Source organism: Lygodium microphyllum, chromosome 27 (genome assembly GCF_053477565.2).
Source record: "Lygodium microphyllum isolate KBCC chromosome 27, Lygodium_microphyllum_v1.1.10, whole genome shotgun sequence".
Lineage (NCBI taxonomy): Eukaryota > Viridiplantae > Streptophyta > Polypodiopsida > Schizaeales > Lygodiaceae > Lygodium > Lygodium microphyllum.
In genome coordinates this window covers 80,881,850-80,902,089 of record NC_141161.1, presented here as the reverse complement: position 1 = coordinate 80,902,089, position 20,240 = coordinate 80,881,850, and the positions used below count along the sequence as shown (strand labels likewise).

The 20,240-nt window shown below is 41.0% G+C and overlaps 1 protein-coding gene across 4 annotated transcripts in view; it reads right to left on the bottom strand.

Annotated features, from left to right (window-relative positions):
• Nucleotides 1-20,240, bottom strand: part of LOC148012520 (NAD(P)-binding Rossmann-fold superfamily protein) — a 120,569-nt gene that overhangs the window by 42,859 nt on the left and 57,470 nt on the right. For 3 of the 4 annotated variants that reach the window (XM_087669286.1, XM_087669284.1, XM_087669285.1), the window contains exons 6-7: nt 9,693-9,717; nt 9,397-9,485 (exon numbers count right to left, since the gene is read on the bottom strand). The exons of the other annotated variant lie outside the window; for it this stretch is intronic. In XM_087669286.1, the coding sequence (XP_087525412.1) occupies nt 9,397-9,485; nt 9,693-9,717 (114 nt within the window). The remainder of the gene's footprint in view (nt 1-9,396; nt 9,486-9,692; nt 9,718-20,240) is intronic. 4 annotated transcript variants of the gene reach the window in all.

Below are 20,240 nucleotides of genomic sequence, written 5' to 3'. Positions count from 1 at the left end.
TGAGAGAGAATGTTGTAGAGAGAAATTTTAAAGTTTCATTGCGAGAAATGATGAAAAAATAAATGTTGTCGTGGTCAAACAGCCATGGAAGCAGTTACCTATATCTTAGGACTCACAAAAATATTGATGCCCCCCTCTTACATGCTATTATTTGCATTGGAAGGTTCTTGGGTTGTTGTCACTTGTGCTTCAAAGGCTTCAAATTGCTATTATCTACTATAGGACTGGTGGTTGGTGGCTACTAATGACATTAGCAACATCTTTTTGGTCTCTTATAGTCTCCTCTCTCACAATGGCTCGAATAGACTTACACCAGTTTCCAAAAACGTTTTTTCCACTTGCATGGGCAAATATTGTCAAGTGGTAGCCTTCTAATCTCATTTTTCAAAATTCTCCAATTTACTAATTTAATTTTCAAAATATTTATTATGAAAATTAATTTAATAATTATTTTAGTATCCAAAAGAGAATTTCATCAAGTAATAATTTAATTTGCTAGGCCAATTTGTCTTTCAAGTATCCTTGAGTAGTTATTAGCCCTTAGATCAAAATTATTTATGAACCAAGGCATAGTCTCTAATGTACTTGTGAGATGTACTCATTACAACTTTTGCATTTGGCACCAAGTAATGTTTCAAGGTCTTGGGTTCCACATTGTAAAATAATAAACTTGCATCGCGCATGTGTAAGTCACTTTAGCACACTAGATTAACTTTTAATCAAATGCTAAGTAAAGCAATAGAATTTGACATCTTGGTGATGGACTATCCCCTTGAAATCTTTGCAATTATTCTTGATTGCACTACAATGTGCCAAAGCATTCGTTGCCACTATTGAAAATACATGTTGGTTGTGAGAGTGTGCAATGATAAGGAACGAAAACATAGAGACAAAGCGAGAGAGAGAGAGAGAGAGAGAGAGACTCTCCAAGAAAGAATGAATGAAATCTGCACCGAACAAGAAAGAATATTGATATAAACAAAAAAGCAAAAGAAGACTGATCAGTCCTTGCACACAGTCCACAGCGTCAGTTAGGACACTAGCTCAAGCTAATGATGATGGTAGCATTGAATATGGACAAAGATGATAGAGTCTGAGTGTGCACCTGCGAAGGAAGGAGAAAGATGAATGAATGATCCAACTGAGTGGGGGAGGCTATAAATAGTCAAATATCCCCAGATCTAGTCGACCTAAAATCTAGGGCTAAAAATATGGTGGACCAACATTTGGTAAAAATGTTAAAAATGCTAAAAATTTTCCCAAAAAGGTGGACAATGTCCAACAGGTATAGGTAGACTGTGAAAAACAGTAATTGTCCGGGAAATGCACACAAAATTGAATGCTCTAGAATAAGCTACCTTCTCTATCAAAACACGAAACATGCAGGTTTGAGCTTCTAATGTCTTGGGACTTAGACTAAGGCTCATAGGCAAGAGATGACAAGGCATGACAAACATGATTGTTAATACCCCCTCGTAGATCTTGGATGTGATGGAAGGTCAAGGAAGAAATGGATCTTGGATGTGATGGAAGCTCGCTCTCTTGCCAATTTGTTGCGATAACAATCCTTGCAGAGGAATTCACAACACAAATGGCCTGCTTGGTAAAGACTACCTGGGTACCAAGCCTAGTAAGGCCATAAACTAAGAGAAGTGGAAAGCCCAAATCCGAAACATAGAGGGCTTGTGAAATGGAACTCAATGCGCGGTTGGGAAACAAAGACAAAGTGCCAACACCACAAATAGGCACTTATACAATGTCACTAACAATGATTGAACCCTTCAAAGGGCATAGATCTTACAACAAATCAACTCGTGGAGTTACATGACTAGAAGCTCATCAACTATAAACCAACCAAGGCCTCTCAGAAGACGAGGCAACCACTGAAAAAGGCACCTCCAACTAAACGATATGAAGGAACATTGACTCATGGCTAACCGTTGGAGTAGAGGTAGAAGGCTTGGATGTTTGAGCTCCATTCTTACTTCTCGGATGAAGAAAAGGGTACTTCTTCTTTCATTTCTCCTTTGGATGTGTCCCCTTCCCACAATATGGGCATTTAGGCTTCTCTAAATCGGAGTCAGAACCTGAAAAACTCTCCTATCACTTAGCCTTTAACTTGCCTTTCTTTTTCTTCCCCCCTCTCGAACTTGCAACAAAAGTTTTGATGGAGGTGGATCCATTAGCAACCTCTTGGGGATACTCGTTATGCCCCAAAACAAGTAGGGAAAGCTCCTCTCATAGAAGCTTCTCACATGTCCTTTTGCACTTATAGTTATATAGTTAGCATGTATTGCAGTCCCTGAGAACACATGACAAGGCTTTTAGCTTTCCTCCACCTTTGCCTTTTCAGTCCATTATCCATTAGCATTATTTAATAGCAGTAATGTGTTAATCATACATTGGTATATTGATAATATGTAATTTTTGTAAGGGTTGCTAAGATCGTGATCTTTAGTCCTACTGAATAAAGATCTTGATTGTCTTTTTTAACCCAAATTTGGCCACATATATTTACGTGACATTGACAATATATGGAAAAGAAGGCTAGTGTAGAATACATCAAATGGAGGAGATGGCAATTGAGTTAAAAGAATCGCAGCCATATGGCTATCCTTTAAAGAGATCATCCTGTCAATGGACGCAAACTCATCCCTCATATCATTCAACCCATTAATATGATCCTTCATCATGGAAGGAGAATCATCAATAGTGAGCATCTCTAATCTCTTCTTGAGAGTAATCTGGTGGGCAAATGTCTTCTGATGGTACAAAGTAGAAAGGTTTGTTCACACTTCTATCGCTTTTCGCCACCTGTGCATATGCACTAGAACAGAATTGTGTAAGCTCATAAAGAGAAAAGATCAAGATGTAGAGTTGAGTCGATCCCATAAGGCTGCACGATCCAACGATGATCCAATGGTGAGATCCTCCTCAGGATGGGGAATAGGGCGGGTAACAAACTCCCCAAGATCGAAGGTATTAAGGATACACTCCACCTTAGATGACCAAAGTGAGTAATTTGAACCATCAAGCGGGTATGGTTTGGGTAAAGAGGTGAGTACCGACACCTGTATAGAGAGTGCCATGAATGGCATATGAAGGCTAGTAGAATGGGTCTTTTGTGAGACATGGAGAGAATGGGGAGGAGAGGGTTTCCAAACAAATGGGCTAGGTGACCTCTGTTCTTCACTATTTGGGTGGTAATCTCGCCACCGTTCAGGGCAGTGCTAAGAAAGCTTCTCATATGTATCTTCAAAGCTGCGAAGTTGGTGGTAAGACATCTTCAAAGCTGTGAAACTGGTGGTAAGATATCTTCAAGGCTTCTTATCTGTATCATCAAAGTTGCGAAGTTGGTGGTAAAACATCTTCAAAATCTTACAAGACACCCACAAGAAATTTGTGTTTTGGTGGTAGGCAGCCCCAAAGTAGGAGGAAACTTTCGTAGGATCACAAGAAAGTCAATGTAGAGGGTCTGTCTAGGGGAGAAATACTTTCACTTGCACAAAGAAGCTGTCGCCTTCACAAAGAAAGCAGATGTGGATGGCTACCTCTGCAAGAATTAGGCACTCTATGTCTCTCTCAAACAATGATACCATGCACTGATACCATGTGAGAGTACACAATGGAAAGGAATGGAAACAAAGAGACAAAGGAACAAAGAGAGAGATTGCAAGAAAAGAAGAATGAAATCTACATTGAATAAGAAAGAATGCTGATACAAACGGAAAAGTGGAAGAAGATTGATCAATCCCTATACATAGCCCACATCGTCAGTTAGGGTACCATATCAAGCTAATGATGACGGCAGCACCGGAGATGGAGCAAGGTGATAGAGTCGGAGTGTGCACTTCGTAGGAAAGGAGAAAGATGAATGAATGATCCAATTGAGTGGGAGAGGCTATAAATAGCCAAATATCCCCATATTTGGCCCTAGGGCCAGAATATGGCAGACCAGTATTTGGTAAAAATGCCACAAATGCCCGGAAAAAATCCTAGAAAGGGTAAACAATGTTCAACAGGTGTAGGCAAATTGTGGAAAGTAGCAACTACTGGGGAAATGCACACAAAATGGAGTGTTCTAGAATGAGCTATCTCCTCCATTGAAACAAGTGACAAACAAGTTAGAGCTCCTAAAGTTCTCGTCAACTGACTTAGACTGAGGCTCAGAGGCAAGAGATGACAAAGCATGACAAACATGATTGCTAACACTAGCATGGTAGTCAAACAACATATGCACTTATTGCTTAAGTATGTGTCATCTCCCTTACAACCGGTCCATGCATCATGAGAAATTGCACATAAAGAACCACCCGGATCAAAAGGAAAGATGTCCACAATATCATAAAATTCATCATTATTTCCTTCATCCTCATCACGCATTTCTTCAACCATAGGGTTTGCTTCCACATGAAATGCATTCCCCTCTTCACTTTCGTCTTCATCCGGCTCATCGATGATGACAAAGTTAAGCTTGCTATTTTTGGATGGAATTTCTTGATGCCTCCTAAGGCTTTTATTAATTGGATTTTATCAAGATTCGATGGGCTTGCTTCAACATTGCAAGAATAGGGCTTGTTCTTGGCATTGCAAGTGTATGGACAGCTTATGCAAGCGTATATACTTCAATGGAAGAGCTCTCTATCAAGGATTGAAGTCTTCTACCCTTTTGGATGCTCATCATTGACTCCTTGGAACTACAAGGATCACTTTCATCAAGCTTATGGATATTGGAGCTTTCTTGAAGGAGAAATTGGAATCTATGAGCTACATATTCATCATAGGAATTGCAATTTGAGGATATTCTTGGCTACATCAAGCGGGAGATTAAGAATTTCAAGTCTCAAACGGTTATTGAAGCTTCCATAATCATCTACTTCAACAATGAAAGAGGTATTTCTAAATTTTGCTCTTAATCCCTTTAATATCCAATTGCTTAAGCCATTCATTTCTTGAAAAGGGAGAATTAAGAGTAATCCCATTTTGGAATTACCAATTGAATGCATATAGAACCAACTTAGGACCGAATGATGTTATGCCGAATTTTCTTCATCCTACTCAATAAAAATCAATAGCCAAGTGTTGCTAATCTCTTTCATTTGTTGGAAAATTTATGCCTAATCCTAACCTTGGTTGCTTGATGTGATTGATTGCAATTTGGCTGAAAGTAAAATCAAGTGGTAAGTGGAATAAAAATTGTAAAGCAGTGAGTCACTGTTGTAAGTATTCCTTACCTATCCCCATTTCATTTTCAGCCCTATTCCATTCCGATTCTTGCATATCATGAAATGGCAAAATTTTGATTCAACCATGTATATCATGCTTTGATTGTTAGAACACTAGCTCTGCCATGTATATTCCGACCGAGGAAAAAGGTAGAAGCCAAACAAGATAGCAAGACAATAGTGAGGTGACCCTCCCTTGCTATTTATGACTCCGTAGGGGTGCAAAACCTGGCCCAGAAGGAACTTTGCACACCTTCCGGAGTTTTAGAGCCCACTTAGGTGCCCATCCTATTGTTTTATCCCTCAACGCAAGTGGTGGATCATGGAAAACCACTTGGGAAAGAGTGGATGAAGATTTGAAGACTTGTGGTACCAAACAGGGCAGTTTGTGACATCTTTGAACAAATATACAGGTCTTTCCAACATGTACTAATCAGTTGCAAGTGTTTCTTGGATACCTACACGTGCCCTACAACTCATCACAGGTCTACTAGGTGTTTTGGCGGCCTACAAATACTACAAGAACCATTTCAAGGTGAAACAGGGCATTCACAAAGTGTTTACAAGGTGCAGGAATTCATAGGACAAGTTCATAGTTTCTATTACAAAAATTTCTATCATGATCTGATTTGGGAGCTTGATAGCTTGATTTGAAGAGGGGATGTCCAGCTTAGATTTGAATCAAAAATTTCAGTAATCAGACATCGGAAGCAATAGTTATAGCAGTTTTTCTAACAGGGGGTCTAGTGGGACTGCACCTAGACAGGCTGACAGGGGTGCACTGTTTGAGTTCATTTCACCCATTTACCCTATTGCAAGCTGAGATCTTGATAAATCTGGAGTATCCCTACTATATAAGCTTCCTTTCGATCAAGAAACCATTGGGATTGGTGCAATACTAAACAAGATATTGACAATTTTATTCCCTACAGTCATCTTTGACAGCACCTCTCCATAATGGCCAAAAACAAAAGGAAAGATCAAGTAATGGAGACCATTCAAAAAGACATCAGAGAGTATGTCAACAATCAAAACAACACTAATGAAGCCCTCAATCATGACCAACAAGATAATGGTGTAAGTGTTGGTAATGCTCATAGTGCACGAGTGGGTAATGATGGAAATCCCTTGTCTCACGAACCTTTTGAAGACTCTATGCTTTCAAGAGAGATGCATATGCTGAACATTGGGATACATGATACTTATGAGCAACTATCCAAATCCTTGGGAAAGGTTGCGAACACATCCAACAGAGTGAATGAAGGACTTCAGCAGAGCTGGTCAAGTTTATGAAGATCAATATTCCCGATCTACCAAGAGACAAGCAAGCTGCCAGTCGATCCCACAAATCCCGTCGAGATGAAGAGTCATTTGGTGCGTAGAGGCCTACCAACCATAGTACCTCCTCTTCAAATAGAATTTCAGCAATAAGAAAGCAGCCATGGACATCGTTCCTGACAAGGAAGGATCAACTGAAACTTGCCATTCATGATCATAAGACACACCTTCTGAATAGTGTCGAACTGAGCCCCCTGCATAGATCAACCAAAACCCATGGCATCCACCATTTTGCCGACTTCATTATGATTTTTATGCACGAGAACACATAGCACATCCCATTGATTGTCATACAAAACGAGCCACATATCATGTTGCTTGTTATGTGAACAAATGTCATGCACATTCCAAGCGGCGAGCCTCGTATGTCATGACTAAAGGATTTCAGTATCGAGGCTCATTTTGCCTCAACTTGCTCTGCTTTGGAAGTGGAGGGATCATATCCTTCTTTTGGAACGGCCCTACTGACAATCGCAAGGGGTGATCACTTTACCATAGGGATCAAAAGCAAGCCGTGCAAGAGGGTCCCACAGATGGTCAACACAAGGCTTTGGAGCAAAGGATTTTCAAGGGCCCATAGAAACTACAACATTAACAATAGATACCAACAATGTCTTATCTTTGCAACACACATAAGCAAATAAGGGGTCCTGTAAAGTGCTCAACATAGCTGCTACGGACCACACATCAGGCTTTTGCCCTCTTTTGGAATGGATATCAACCTGATGCTGGTAAGGGGATTCCAAAGGCTGCATAGATTGTTTTCCTTTATCCAGAATAGGGTGCACCAAGGCCTCGTTTGCTTGAGGGCCATCAACCATAGAAGCATCATAGACTACTGAAGCCAAATCCCCCTCCACAACAATGGTCTTTTTTGAACATTTGGCCATGAAATGCCCTAGTTGTCCACATGAAAAACAATGCCCCACAAAGGTTCCCCACTTCAAACAATAGTGCAACAAAGGCATTCCAAGACGATTCAAGCATAGCCAGCTGGGCCTTTTACACATGGTATCCCACAACATGCATAGGCAATTGCAATTAGCTGCCCGCAAGCTAGGGGGACCAATACCATGACATTACTCCCATAGCATCCTTAAGCAACTGCCAATAGACTACAGAACAGCATTCAACTTCAACCCATACTGAGCATTCCTGCTGTAATAACTGTTGGAAATCCGGCAACAGTCTCCGAGCCACTACATGCAGTAGGCGTTTGTCAAAGAACAGCGAGACTCTGATTCAAGAAATAACTGAAATCCTATCAGTGAAAAAGAGGATGGCCACTCTTTCATAGAAGGCTAAAAAAGAGCGCAATACAATCTTGGTATCCACAGTTGCAACCAAAACATCCTCTTTATCCTAGGCTGGAAAGGATTCGTGGTTGTGTTGAACATATTCACCTAACTCCGTATTGGCAAATTCCAAGAGATGTTCCTAGTCCAAGTCCCAAGACTCCTCAACCACGTAAGTCACCTGCACGTAAGAATGAGTACCATGCTTGAATTGTGGAGGAGCTTGAGAATCAACCATAACATCATCAGAGTTATACTCACTGCATTCCATCACTACATCACAGGCATGGTTACTGCGTTTAACGCAAGGTCGCACATCAACACCAAGCTGGACATCGGAACAGCGGGCAGCCATCTCCATACAAGGAACCATTTCTTCCCGCTCTTCATTGTCTGAATCAAGCCCCAAGGCATCCAACATTTGATCTATGAAGACCATGTTGAGCTCTGACATGGTGCAAGACCTCAATATTCAGCTGTTGTCCGCTGTACCTCTTCCATCTTTTGGGACTCTTGTCAATCTCTTTCTCTCTCTACTGTAGGCCAACGAATCTGCGAGCTTTGTCACACTTCCCCCTACACGAGTATGCTGCCTTGCTACAATTGAATTTGCAGTTGCCCTTGTGTCTGGATAAATGCACAAAGAACGAGAGTGGTATCTATGATGACGCAAAGGACATAGTCTACTCAATCTTTGAACACAGAAGCACAAGGTAGGATTGCATAGACCTACAGATGCAATACAAGCTACCCAAGGGATATAAGTGCCGGCTAGTGTCAAGTCACAACACCAAGAAAGTCACAGCAAGCCACCATCGTCCTCCTTCCCTAAGCCATCGCGAATTCTGCTCTGCTTCTCTCTCTCTCTCTCTCTCTCTCTCTCTCTCTCTCTCTCTCTCTCTCTCCATGGAGAAGTTTGAATTAACGTATAGAAATATTTACATCATGACTTCTGGCCAACCAAGCACAATCACAGCCTTTTTAGGAATACATCAACTCACACACACACACACACACACACACACACACACACACACTCTCTCTCTCTCTCTCTCTCTCTCTCTCTCTCCATGGAGAAGTTTGAATTAACGTATAGAAATATTTACATCATGACTTCTGGCCAACCAAGCACAATCACAGCCTTTTTAGGAATACATCAACTCTCACACACACACACACACTCTCTCTCTCTCTCTCTCTCTCTCTCTCTCTCTCTCTCAAATAATGGGTAATTATATTAATTATGAAACATGTATAAGAGTCACATGACTACTAAGTTTACCCAAACTGACAAAAGAAATTGCAACATGCCAAGGAGCTCAATCATCCTTGAAAAGAAAATCCGAAATACTCAATGCTGCTCAACTGCCACTAAAGGAGGCCTTGCAAACAACCAATATGCTATGCACACTAGAACAGGAATCAAATATGAAATCATTATGGATTGTCCAATTATGCCTACATCCCCAAAAGCATAGAAAGTGGAAAACCACCAATACAAATGGCTAAACAAAACCTGTAAATTTGGGATTTCTGACCTGTCCTTCAAATGCATAGAGCTTCCAGCAACTAAACGCCAAACTCGAGACCAGACCATATGTATTGAGTGACAAGGCAAGCCAAAAACCTATGACAAAAGGTCTCTTTAGCTATAATACAAAAAAAAGCAAGAGTCATTTGAAACAATGATCTCCCACTTGTTGCGAATAAGTCTCAAGAGGACTACGACAAGTGGGAGACCACCCACCAACATTCTCCAAATGAAGGCATTACATTTAAAAGGGGTTGTATTGAGCTATTCCACCAAAGTTGTATTGAGTCATCCCACAATTACCTGCAGATTTCCACCATGCTCTGACCTTGCAGAAACCCCATAAAGAATTACCTTTATCCATTAATCATGCATAACCCTTGATAAACAAATGAGATATATGATTTGCAAATGCTCACTCTAAGATTAATTAATTATTAATTTTCCAATCTTACCATGGGTGTTTTAAGTCCAAGGAAAGGAAAGGATTGCCAAACAACTCTCTCTCTCTCTCTCTTTTCATGAAGATAATTGAATTAAGTATTAAATATTTACATTAGACCATTAGGTCCACATTCTCTCTGTATCTCTTGCTTTCTATTACATCAGACCATCAGGTCAGCATACTCTATCTCTCTCGCTCTCTCTCTGTCTAATATTTACATGAGGCCTGTAAGCTCTCAGAACAACCAGAACAACCTATTACATGAACAATACTAATCAATCACACAGAAGGAACAGCTGGAGTAGAGCGAACAATCGCCAGCCAGGGAGCAGCAATATCCATCATAGAAGAGATTTGCCATAACACCAGTCCACGCACATGGGCCACATGCCCATGGATGCCCGATGCTGAACCAAAAATAAAGGCATTGCGAGTACGCCATATATACCACAGGGCTGTCCATCTAAGGAAATGGAATAGGCAAGAACAATCTGAATGCAAAGAGGGCATAGAGAGCATATTTCCCATAATCCACGAGCGAACTGGTATGTAGTGCTAAGTCACCGAGGACCACACACGGGAAATGAAATTCCAGATCTGTCGCGCAACAAGGCAAGAGACAAAGAGGTGAAGCAATGTCTCATGACATGTAGTACAGAAAACACAACGACCTGCAGAGATCTTTTGGGCATGGAGCACTTCTCCCGTTAGAAGACCCCCAATGAGCAACCTCCACATGAACACTTTACCCTAATACGAAACCTTAGACTTCCAAAGCTGGATAAATCTTTCCCACCACTTCTTTTTGCTATCCCTAAGATGCCATAACTTATTAACTTTCCCCATGACCCATCTCTTAGCTCCAGCATCTAATGATATATCTGATTAGCTAACCTTTTTCTCAAAGTCATCAAGAAGCATAAACATCTGATCACGCCGTGGATCCAATGGCTATAACACAGACAAAGGAGAGAATCTTTGAAGATTGTCTTGTATGGACGACCAAATGTTCTTGTATCCACGAGGCACCCTAAAGTACTGACGAATACGCCTAAAAGAATAAAGGCGGGGCTGCCCACGAATAACACCAGAATGGACTGTCTTCAACCCTAACCTAGCCATCAGATTAAACTTGTGTCGCTGCAAATCTTTATGTGGCCAATCCAACAACCTTGAGGAAGCCAATATTTCTCCTTGCAACGAATTTTCCTCCTTATAAATATCCGGAGGATGCCAAACTGCAAAATGAAGCATCTCCTGCCAAGAAGTTCTCAAATGAGAAAAGAGAAAAGATTGGGAGACCTTTATAGGCCTCGTAGAATTAAGTGCATGCCACCAAGAAGCATGAATAACTGTGCTACCATGAGAGATGCCAATCTTTTCTATGAAGAATTTGGCAATATCTGACCAAGGATGACACTGAATACATAGATTCGGCAAAAGGGATAGCCTCAAAGGGGCCATATGCAAATTAACATCCAACAAAGCTGCACCCCCCATCCTTTTCGGAGTGGTCACATGCTGCAAGGAGATCCATACCTTCCCCAAACGATTGCCTTTCTTTTTCCACAACATAAATCTGATAGGCTCAACCAAGTCCATAAAGGGACTTCTTAGTCCAAGAAAGCAATGGCAGAAAGAACGAAATCATACCGATCATAATGCATTGAGCCACTTTTAGTCTAACATGTAGAGGCCAACTCTCAGATTTCCACTACATGACCTGTCATGAATTCGGGAGGCCATCCAATCCAGCAAGGCACGGGGACCGACCTCCACACCAATAGGATATCCCAAGTGTCTGGTTATATTGCCCCTTGGACCAAGGCCTACAGATCATTCTCCGTACAAGAGAGAAGGGTGGATTTCTGAGTATTAATGTGAAGATCCAATGCCAAAGCAAAAAGATTCCAAGCCACCGTTGCCAGATTGACATTAATACGATCCCCCTTAAGGGACATAAAAGAATCATCTGCCAAAGATTGGCCCACAAGTTGATCACCACCGGGAAGAGATAAGCCAACTATCTCACCTTGAGCTACCAACTTATCCAATAATGAGAGCATGAGGTGAGTTACCAAAGCAAACAGCAAAGGGTTGAGAGGACAACCTTGACGAATAGACCGAGATAAGGCAATTTCCTCCGTAATCCCTCCATTAAGAGCAATACCAGCCACAGCACCCTGACTGATGGTATCAACTAGAGAAATCATACGGGGCCCAAAACCCATTGTAGACATTAATTGCCGCAAAAATGACCAACTAACATGATCAAATGCCTTCTCAATATCCAGCTGAAGCATAACCACCTGCTAGCTAGAAGCTTTGGCATAATCAATTCCCAAGCTAAACATTCAAAATGTTGTGCATTATATTCCGACCTTTAATGAAACCGTATTGACGTGGATGGATGAGGTGCAGAAATACTTTCTGCAATCTGTTGGCAATAATTTTGGAGAAGATTTTATATAACAATCCCATAACTGAAATGGGTCTCCATTGTTTCAAAGAGGTCGGAGAGGGAACCTTGGGCAACAACCTAATGACAGCAATCTTCCAATCTGAAGGCATCATACTAGAGTTCCGCACCTTCTGACACAAGGGAGTCAACGGATCCTTAAGTAGTTGCACATGGGCTAAAAACAGCTCATTAGAAAGCCCATCCCAGCCTGGACTTTTCCTTCAAGGCAAGTGAGATAGCATGTGACATTAATGTGACATTAAAAGTGATATTTAATGTCACATTAAGGTCATAAGTGTGGAATGTGACATTAAAAGGAATATTTAATGTTACATTAAGGTAAATTTAGGGGAACATGCACGAGAAAGACCGTCCGGGCTCTTGGGCGCCCGAACGGAGTTAAGGGGAGCCTAGAGGTTAAGGGAGTCCAGAAATAGTAGGACTCCAGCAAGTTGACGGCTGGCAAAAGGGATAAGCTTGAGGGCCAGCACTTATCTAGGCGTGGCTGGGAGGTGAAGAACACTCGTGCTTCCATCAGTCTCAAGAAATCTGTTCCCGTAATCTAACATTGGTATCAGAGCCTATGTTTCTGATCATTCATCAAACAAGAATCCGTTAGGTCGTCAGTTTTGGTCATATCGTGTGAGCAGCCGGAACCAGGAGCTGTGAAGACGTGACGTGATTCGTCACGAAAATAATCGTTGGGGTCGCTGCTCATCAAGACGTCGATAATACTCGACGGGTCGTCAGTCAGAAAACAAGCCGCCAATCAGAAGTGCCCCATCTCGTCGTGTTAGAAAACGGGCTGTCAAAAATTTTAAAAATTGTAGCGCCACGTCACGTAAGTGACATCGAATATTGGTCTAACGTTACGGGGACCTGCGGCAGGAACGAAACGGGCAGAAAAATTAAAAAAAACGTAAGGACCAGGGTCGCGAAGACCAACCAGATCAGCGCGAAGACCAACCAGACCAAGTGTGTAGCCGCCAGCATCCGCGAGGATCAGAAGTGGAGCCGTCAGTATCAGATTGCTGTTGACGGATAGGACTGCTCCTGAGGCGGATAAGACTGCAATTGCTGTGAGACAGGCAGAAAACTTCATATACAACTGAAGCTACAACCTTCATACAATTGAAGTCACAGTCTGCCATTAAAATCAGGGAAGTATTTTATCTTGTATGCAAATTTCTTATTTTTGCTTTCCAATTCCAGTGTATTAATGGCAGAAAAAGGGAAAGAAAGGGTAATGGAAAGTCCTAGTTCCGGGGATCAACCTATGGCAGATCCCCATGAACCAGACATACAAGAAGAACAATGGGAAGAATTTTTTGCCACGAGAGAGCAATTTGATGATCTTTCTGCTCGTGTGCAAACTCAGGGGGTTCAAATGGAGTTTTTAACTCAAACACTTACTGAAATAAAATCTCAACTAACTTTATTGTTGGAAAGAGATAAGAATAAGATAGAAATCTCGGATGTCCCATCTTCATCGAAAGATTTAGATGTGACTATGCGAGATCCTAAGGAACCCCAAACCTAACATAAATTGAGGGATAATCCGGTTTTAAAGGATATGAAACTACCTCAATTTTACGGGGAGGAAAAAGATAGGAATAAAGATACAATCTTTAATTTCCTCCAAAAATGGGAAGATTTACATAAATTAAAAAACACCCCACCACATCTCCAAGCATTGGAGGCCAGTTTAACTTTGGGGCCCAAAGCATATAAGTGGTGGCGAACTTTAAAGGAGGCGAATAAAATACCTGAAACTTGGGCTCAATTTGAATCCGTCTTTTTAAAAGAATTTCTTCCTGAAAATGAAATGGAAAGAAATTGGGAAGATTGGGATTATGTCAGACAAAAGGGACGACCCCTACTGACATATCTGGAGGAATATCGTGAGATAATCCTCAAACTGGAAGGAATTGATGAATTCCAAAAAACAAGAGGATTCATTAGGGGACTGGATAAAGCCTGTAAAAAGGAAGTAAAACGGAGTTTACCTAAGACACTTGAAGAGGCAATTAAATTTGCATTAATTTATGAAGATAGTACGCGTCCAGGTACACTCACCAGTCTCACTGATATGGAGCCCAAGTCTAAGGAATTAGAAACCTCAAAATTTGTGGGCAAATTTAAAAGAAAAATGCCATTTTTCAAGGGTAAAAAACAACCTTTTGAAAAGAAACCATATATGAGGCCAAAGCTAAGTCCTGATGACTTTGATAAGGCCAAAAAACAAAAATTGTGTTTTAATTTCCTAAAAGTTTTAATTGGGGAACAGACCAAAATGAAAGTTTTCAAAAACTTAAGGTAGCTATTGCTACAGCTCCAGTATTATTAATAGTGGATCCCAATAAACCATTTGTGGTTGAAGCTGATGCCAGTGACAAGGCAATAGGCGCGGTCTTATTACAAGAAGGTCGACCAGTTGCTTTTGAAAGCAAGAAATTAGATCGTGCAAAACAGAATTTGCAACAGAATAATTCTGTTTTGCACGATCTAATTTCTTGCTTTCAAAAGCAACAGAATAATTCTGTTTTGCACGATCTAATTTCTTGCTTTCAAAAGCAACTGGTCGACCTTCTTGTAATAATTCTGTTTTGCACGATCTAATTTCTTGCTTTCAAAAGCAACTAGTCGACCTTCTTGTAATAAGACCGCGCCTATTAGAAAAAAGATGGTTCTATGCGACTTTGTGTTGACTATAGAGCACTTAATAAAATAACGGTGAAGAATAAATTTCCTATGCCCAAAATGGAAGATCTTTTTGATCAATTGCAAGGGGCAAAATTCTTCACAAAGATAGACTTAAGATCAGGCTATCACCAAATAAGAATTAAGGCACAAGATATTTCCAAAACGGCATTTCGTACTAGATACGGGCATTATGATTTTTTAGTGATGCCTTTTGGTCTCACTAATGCACCAGCTACTTTTATGAAGCTGATGAATAGTGTTTTACGGCCCTATCTAGGACATTTTGTAGTAGTCTTTTTGGATGATATCTTGATCTTTAGTAAATCAAGAGAAGAACATTTGGAACACTTATTATTAGTATTCCAACTGTTAAGAACACATTCCCTTTATGCGAAGAAAACTAAATGTGAATTCTTTGCACAAGAGGTCAAATATTTAGGGCATATAATCTCGAAAGAGGGAATCAACATGGATCCAGAAAAAGTAAGGGCAATTATTGAATGGCCACCTCCACGGAACCTGGAAGAGCTGCAGATCTTCCTAAGTTTATCTGGATTTTATCGTAGATTCATTCGAGATTATGCCAAAATAGCTGTTCCAATGACAGACCAACTTAAAGGGAAAGGGAAAAGTTTTAATTGGGGAACAGACCAAAATGAAAGTTTTCAAAAACTTAATGTAGCTATTGCTACAGCTCCAGTATTATTAATAGTGGATCCCAATAAACCATTTGTGGTTGAAGCTGATGCCAGTGACAAGGCAATAGGCGCGGTCTTATTACAAGAAGGTCGACCAGTTGCTTTTGAAAGCAAGAAATTAGATCGTGCAAAACAGAATTATTCTGTTTATGAGAGGGAGCTGTATGCAATAGTACATGCAATGAAGAAATGGAGGCATTATTTGTATGGTGTCAAACTTTTGATTTTATCGGATCATGAAAGCATTAAGTGGCTTAATGATCAACCAGATTTACATGGGCGTAAAGCCAGATGGGCCGAACTCCTCCAAGAGTTCGACTATGAAATAAGATATAGAAAAGGAAAGTATAATATAGTAGCTGATGCACTCAGCAGAATGCCCATCATTAATGAATTGAGTTTTACTCAGTTCACTTCCAGTTTGCTTGAATCTTTAAAAGGGAAATGCCAGGTTGATCCGGCATATTCCAACATATGGGAAGCAATAAAAAATGGGGATCCAAATGAAAGTGCTTCTACTGAGGAAGGAATATCTGAGGATGTTCAACTAGGAAATGGAGCATCAAGGGTTGCTCAAACTGGATTCAAGTGGAAGAATTTTACCATTGATAATGGTTATTTACTCTACAAGGGTAGGGTATGTGTCCCGAAAGATACAGAAATAAGGCACCAGATACTCTTTGAGTGTCATGATACCCCTAGTGCGGGACATCCAAGAGTTAATAAGACTTATAGTCTTATTAAAAGGCAGTTCTATTGGCCTGGAATGAATAAGGACGTCCTTGACTATGTGGTCAAATGTAATAAATGCCAGGTTAATAAAGCTGAAAAATTAAAAATGAGAGGACTTCTCCATCCATTAGAAATTCCTTCGGGAAAATGGGAGAGTATCTCCATGGATTTTATTGTTGCTTTACCTAGTACACAGAGGGGGCACGACTCTGTGTGGGTAATTGTGGATAGGTTAACCAAAATGGCTAGGTTTATTCCAACTTCAACTGATGTTAAAACACCAGAATTGGCTAGATTGTTCGTAGAGAACATATACCGATTGTATGGCCTTCCGGCAAATATAGTTTCTGATCGGGATAGAAAATTTGATAGCCATTTTTGGCGTGCGGTATTTAGGAAATTGGATACTAAACTTAGCATGAGTACGGCGGATCATCCGCAAACAGATGGGCAAACTGAAAGGGTTAACCAAATTCTTGAAGATATGCTTAGGGCATATGTAAGCAAAAGGCAAACTAATTGGGAAGAGTATTTACCGATAGTAGAGTTTGCATATAACAGTGCCAAACACTCTTCCACTGGATATAGTCCATTTATGTTAATGTATGGGTTTCAGCCCAGAGCTCCTTTTGCAGTAGGACTGCATAAGGAAAAGGTTCAGGCAGCTAAAGACTTTTTGGAGGATATGAATAATATGTTAAAATTTGCTCAAGAAAATATTAAAAAGGCTCAAAGTTGAGCTAGAGCATATGCAGATCCTCACCGAAGAGACATCTCCTTTGAAGAAGAAGAATTGGTCTATCTTAAGGTACCTGAACAAACTAAAACTATGAAAAAGGGACATTGTCCAAAGCTTTCACCAAGGTATTGTGGTCCTTTCATAATACTTAAAAGGGTGGGAGAATTGGCTTACAAGCTCCAACTACCTGCTGGTAGTAAAATACATCCAGTTTTTCATGTAAGCAAATTAAGGAAGAAGCTGGGTGATTTGGATAATTTAATCTTAAATGATGATATTGAGGAGTTATTCTATGACCAATCTAATCCACATGAACCAGAAAAAATATTAAATGTTCGTAATAAACGAACGAGGAATACTATTTATCAAGAATGTTTGGTTAAGTGGAAAGATTGTTCAGAAGAAAGCTCAACATGGGAGCGAGTAAGTATTTTAAAGAAAAGGTTTCCCGATTTACAGTTAGACCTTCCAAGTATCGTTTTCGAGGACGAAACCGATTCTTAAGGGAAAGGAAATGTGACATTAAAAGTGATATTTAATGTCACATTAAGGTCATAAGTGTGGAATGTGACATTAAAAGGAATATTTAATGTTACATTAAGGTAAATTTAGGGGAACATGCACGAGAAAGACCGTCCGGGCTCTTGGGCGCCCGAACGGGGTTAAGGGGAGCCTAGAGGTTAAGGGAGTCCAGAAATAGTAGGACTCCAGCAAGTTGACGGCTGGCAAAAGGGATAAGCTTGAGGGCCAGCACTTATCTAGGCGTGGTTGGGAGGTGAAGAACACTCGTGCTTCCATAAGTCTCAAGAAATCTGTTCCCGTAATCTAACATAGCACTTCTTCCACTTCATCTTCAGAAATATCGGCCTCCATTAAATTCACCCATTCTGGTTTGACCTGATTACTAACCAAGTCACAAATACATGTTCGACCAGAGAGAGCACCATCGCAAAGAATCTCTTGTGGACCCAACAAGGCCCTATAAAAGTCAACAGTCAACGGAATAATGGAGGCAAGATCAATCACCATTTCACCTTGCCCATCCTTTAAGCGTACAATATTTTCCCGGGCATATTTCTAATGTAAACAAGCAAAAAATTGATGAGTTTGACAATTGTTATAATGTAAAGCTTCGGATCTGGCCAACAGTTTGTATTTTGCATATTCCTCTTCCTGAAGAGATTGGACCCTGCCTTTCAGCCATTCAATGCAAGTGAGCAAGTCATCATTGGAATCCCCAGTCTGACACAGAGACAAGGAATGAGCTAATAAAGATTGAGCATGCTGCAATTCAGCTCAACACGACGAAGCATGCTGAATACCATATTGTCGAGATAATGTTCACGCATTATCCCTAAAAACCGGCCATGCTTCCATCCCTCTAGATAGGACCTTCGAGCAAAAAGAAGTTATCAGTTGCTGAACACCTTCAAAAACTCATTTTGTTGCAAAAAATATTGATTAAACCGAAGAGGCAAATGGGCAAGGAGAGCCTTGAATGCATGAATAGCTCTGTGGCTCATTTCCAAGACCAAAGGTTAATGATCTGACAAAACATATTGTCTTTCCACCCAAATATCAATGATTGCAAGAAGAAAGGAATCACTTTGGCAGATGTAGATCCTATCTAGTCTCGCCCAAGAATGTTGAAAAGAACGATAAGTATATCCGGCTTGTGATGGATACATCCAAGACCACATGTCCTGTTTCAAAGATGCCGCTGCAAGAGCATCCTAAGCCCGTCGCTCAGGACCATCCATAACCGAATGCAGAGAGGTCGCCTGATCTACAGAAACACAGGCATTAAAATCACCCATAACAAAGCTTTGACAAGCCATGGCAAGGCAGTGCAAGTCATCCCAAAGCCGACGATGTTCCCTTGGAAGGAGCATACACGCCTACAATCCACAAAACCTCTCCCTCATAACATATTTCCGGGATCACAAACCGGCCACGAGTATCTTGAGAAACCAATGCTAGTTGCAAGGAGGTTTTGACAGCCAACATAACTCCCGATTTATGCAGAGTGTGACCATTGAAAAAGACCGCATAATCCTTATACACATAAGAAGATCCAACCAAAGAATGTTGTTTGTGCTCCACAGCACAAAAAACATCAAAATTTCCAACTAGCACAACTTTCCATAACCGATACTGCTTGCTACCCGAAGAAATACCTTTCACATTCCACAAAGCAATTTTCATGATCAATCACAAATGAGCAAAACTACCGAACCATCATGTTCCCTTCCCCTTTTACATCAATGGCCTTGGCAGTCTGGAATCTCTCCATTTCACTTCGGATAACATCAACAAGATCAGCCCTCTGCAGACCTGCAATCGAAGCTTGGGAAGGAAATTGCAATTGCTCGAAACGGAAAACGTCCCGAGGAGGCACAAGCCTTCCACAAGCATCGAATCGCAAAGCTAAATCAGAAGCCCTTTTATTTTCCACTACCAAAGCACGCAAAGATTGAGGTTTCATATAAAACCCCTTGCCTCTGCGTTGAAAGGTCTGAGTGATTGGGGGCGGCGAGGATGAGCAAGATTCAAGCGAGAATCTTGCCTAGCATTACAATGAACCACAATGACCCAAAAATCCTCTCGAGGAGACAAATTCCGCCCAACTGCAATCGAAGCACGCTCCCCACCCACGTGAGAAACATCCTTCTAGCCTTCCTCATGCCCTTGTTAGGGAAGCTACTCTAGATCAGCTACTCGTTCCTTATCATCTGCTATGAATCATCTCCTAAGGGTGGTGGTCTTGCATTTCCATATCTTGATCCATAGGGCTCCGCACTACCTCTGTATTTTTGTTGCATTCCAAAATGAAATGGCCCAACTAGCCACATCTGAAACAGTGTCTTGTTGTAAAAGTACCCCCTTTCAACTCATACACCAACACCAACCGAGGTTCCACCAAGACCTCACCAAGGGTTCTTAGTACTAGAGGGAGGAGTCTCCAAAGATGCGCAGGGAAATCTACCACCTCTACCCAAATCGGGCATGCCTGTCTCAGCACCTCCTGAAACTCAACCATGGGCATCCAAAGGACCACATGAACTAGCTGCCC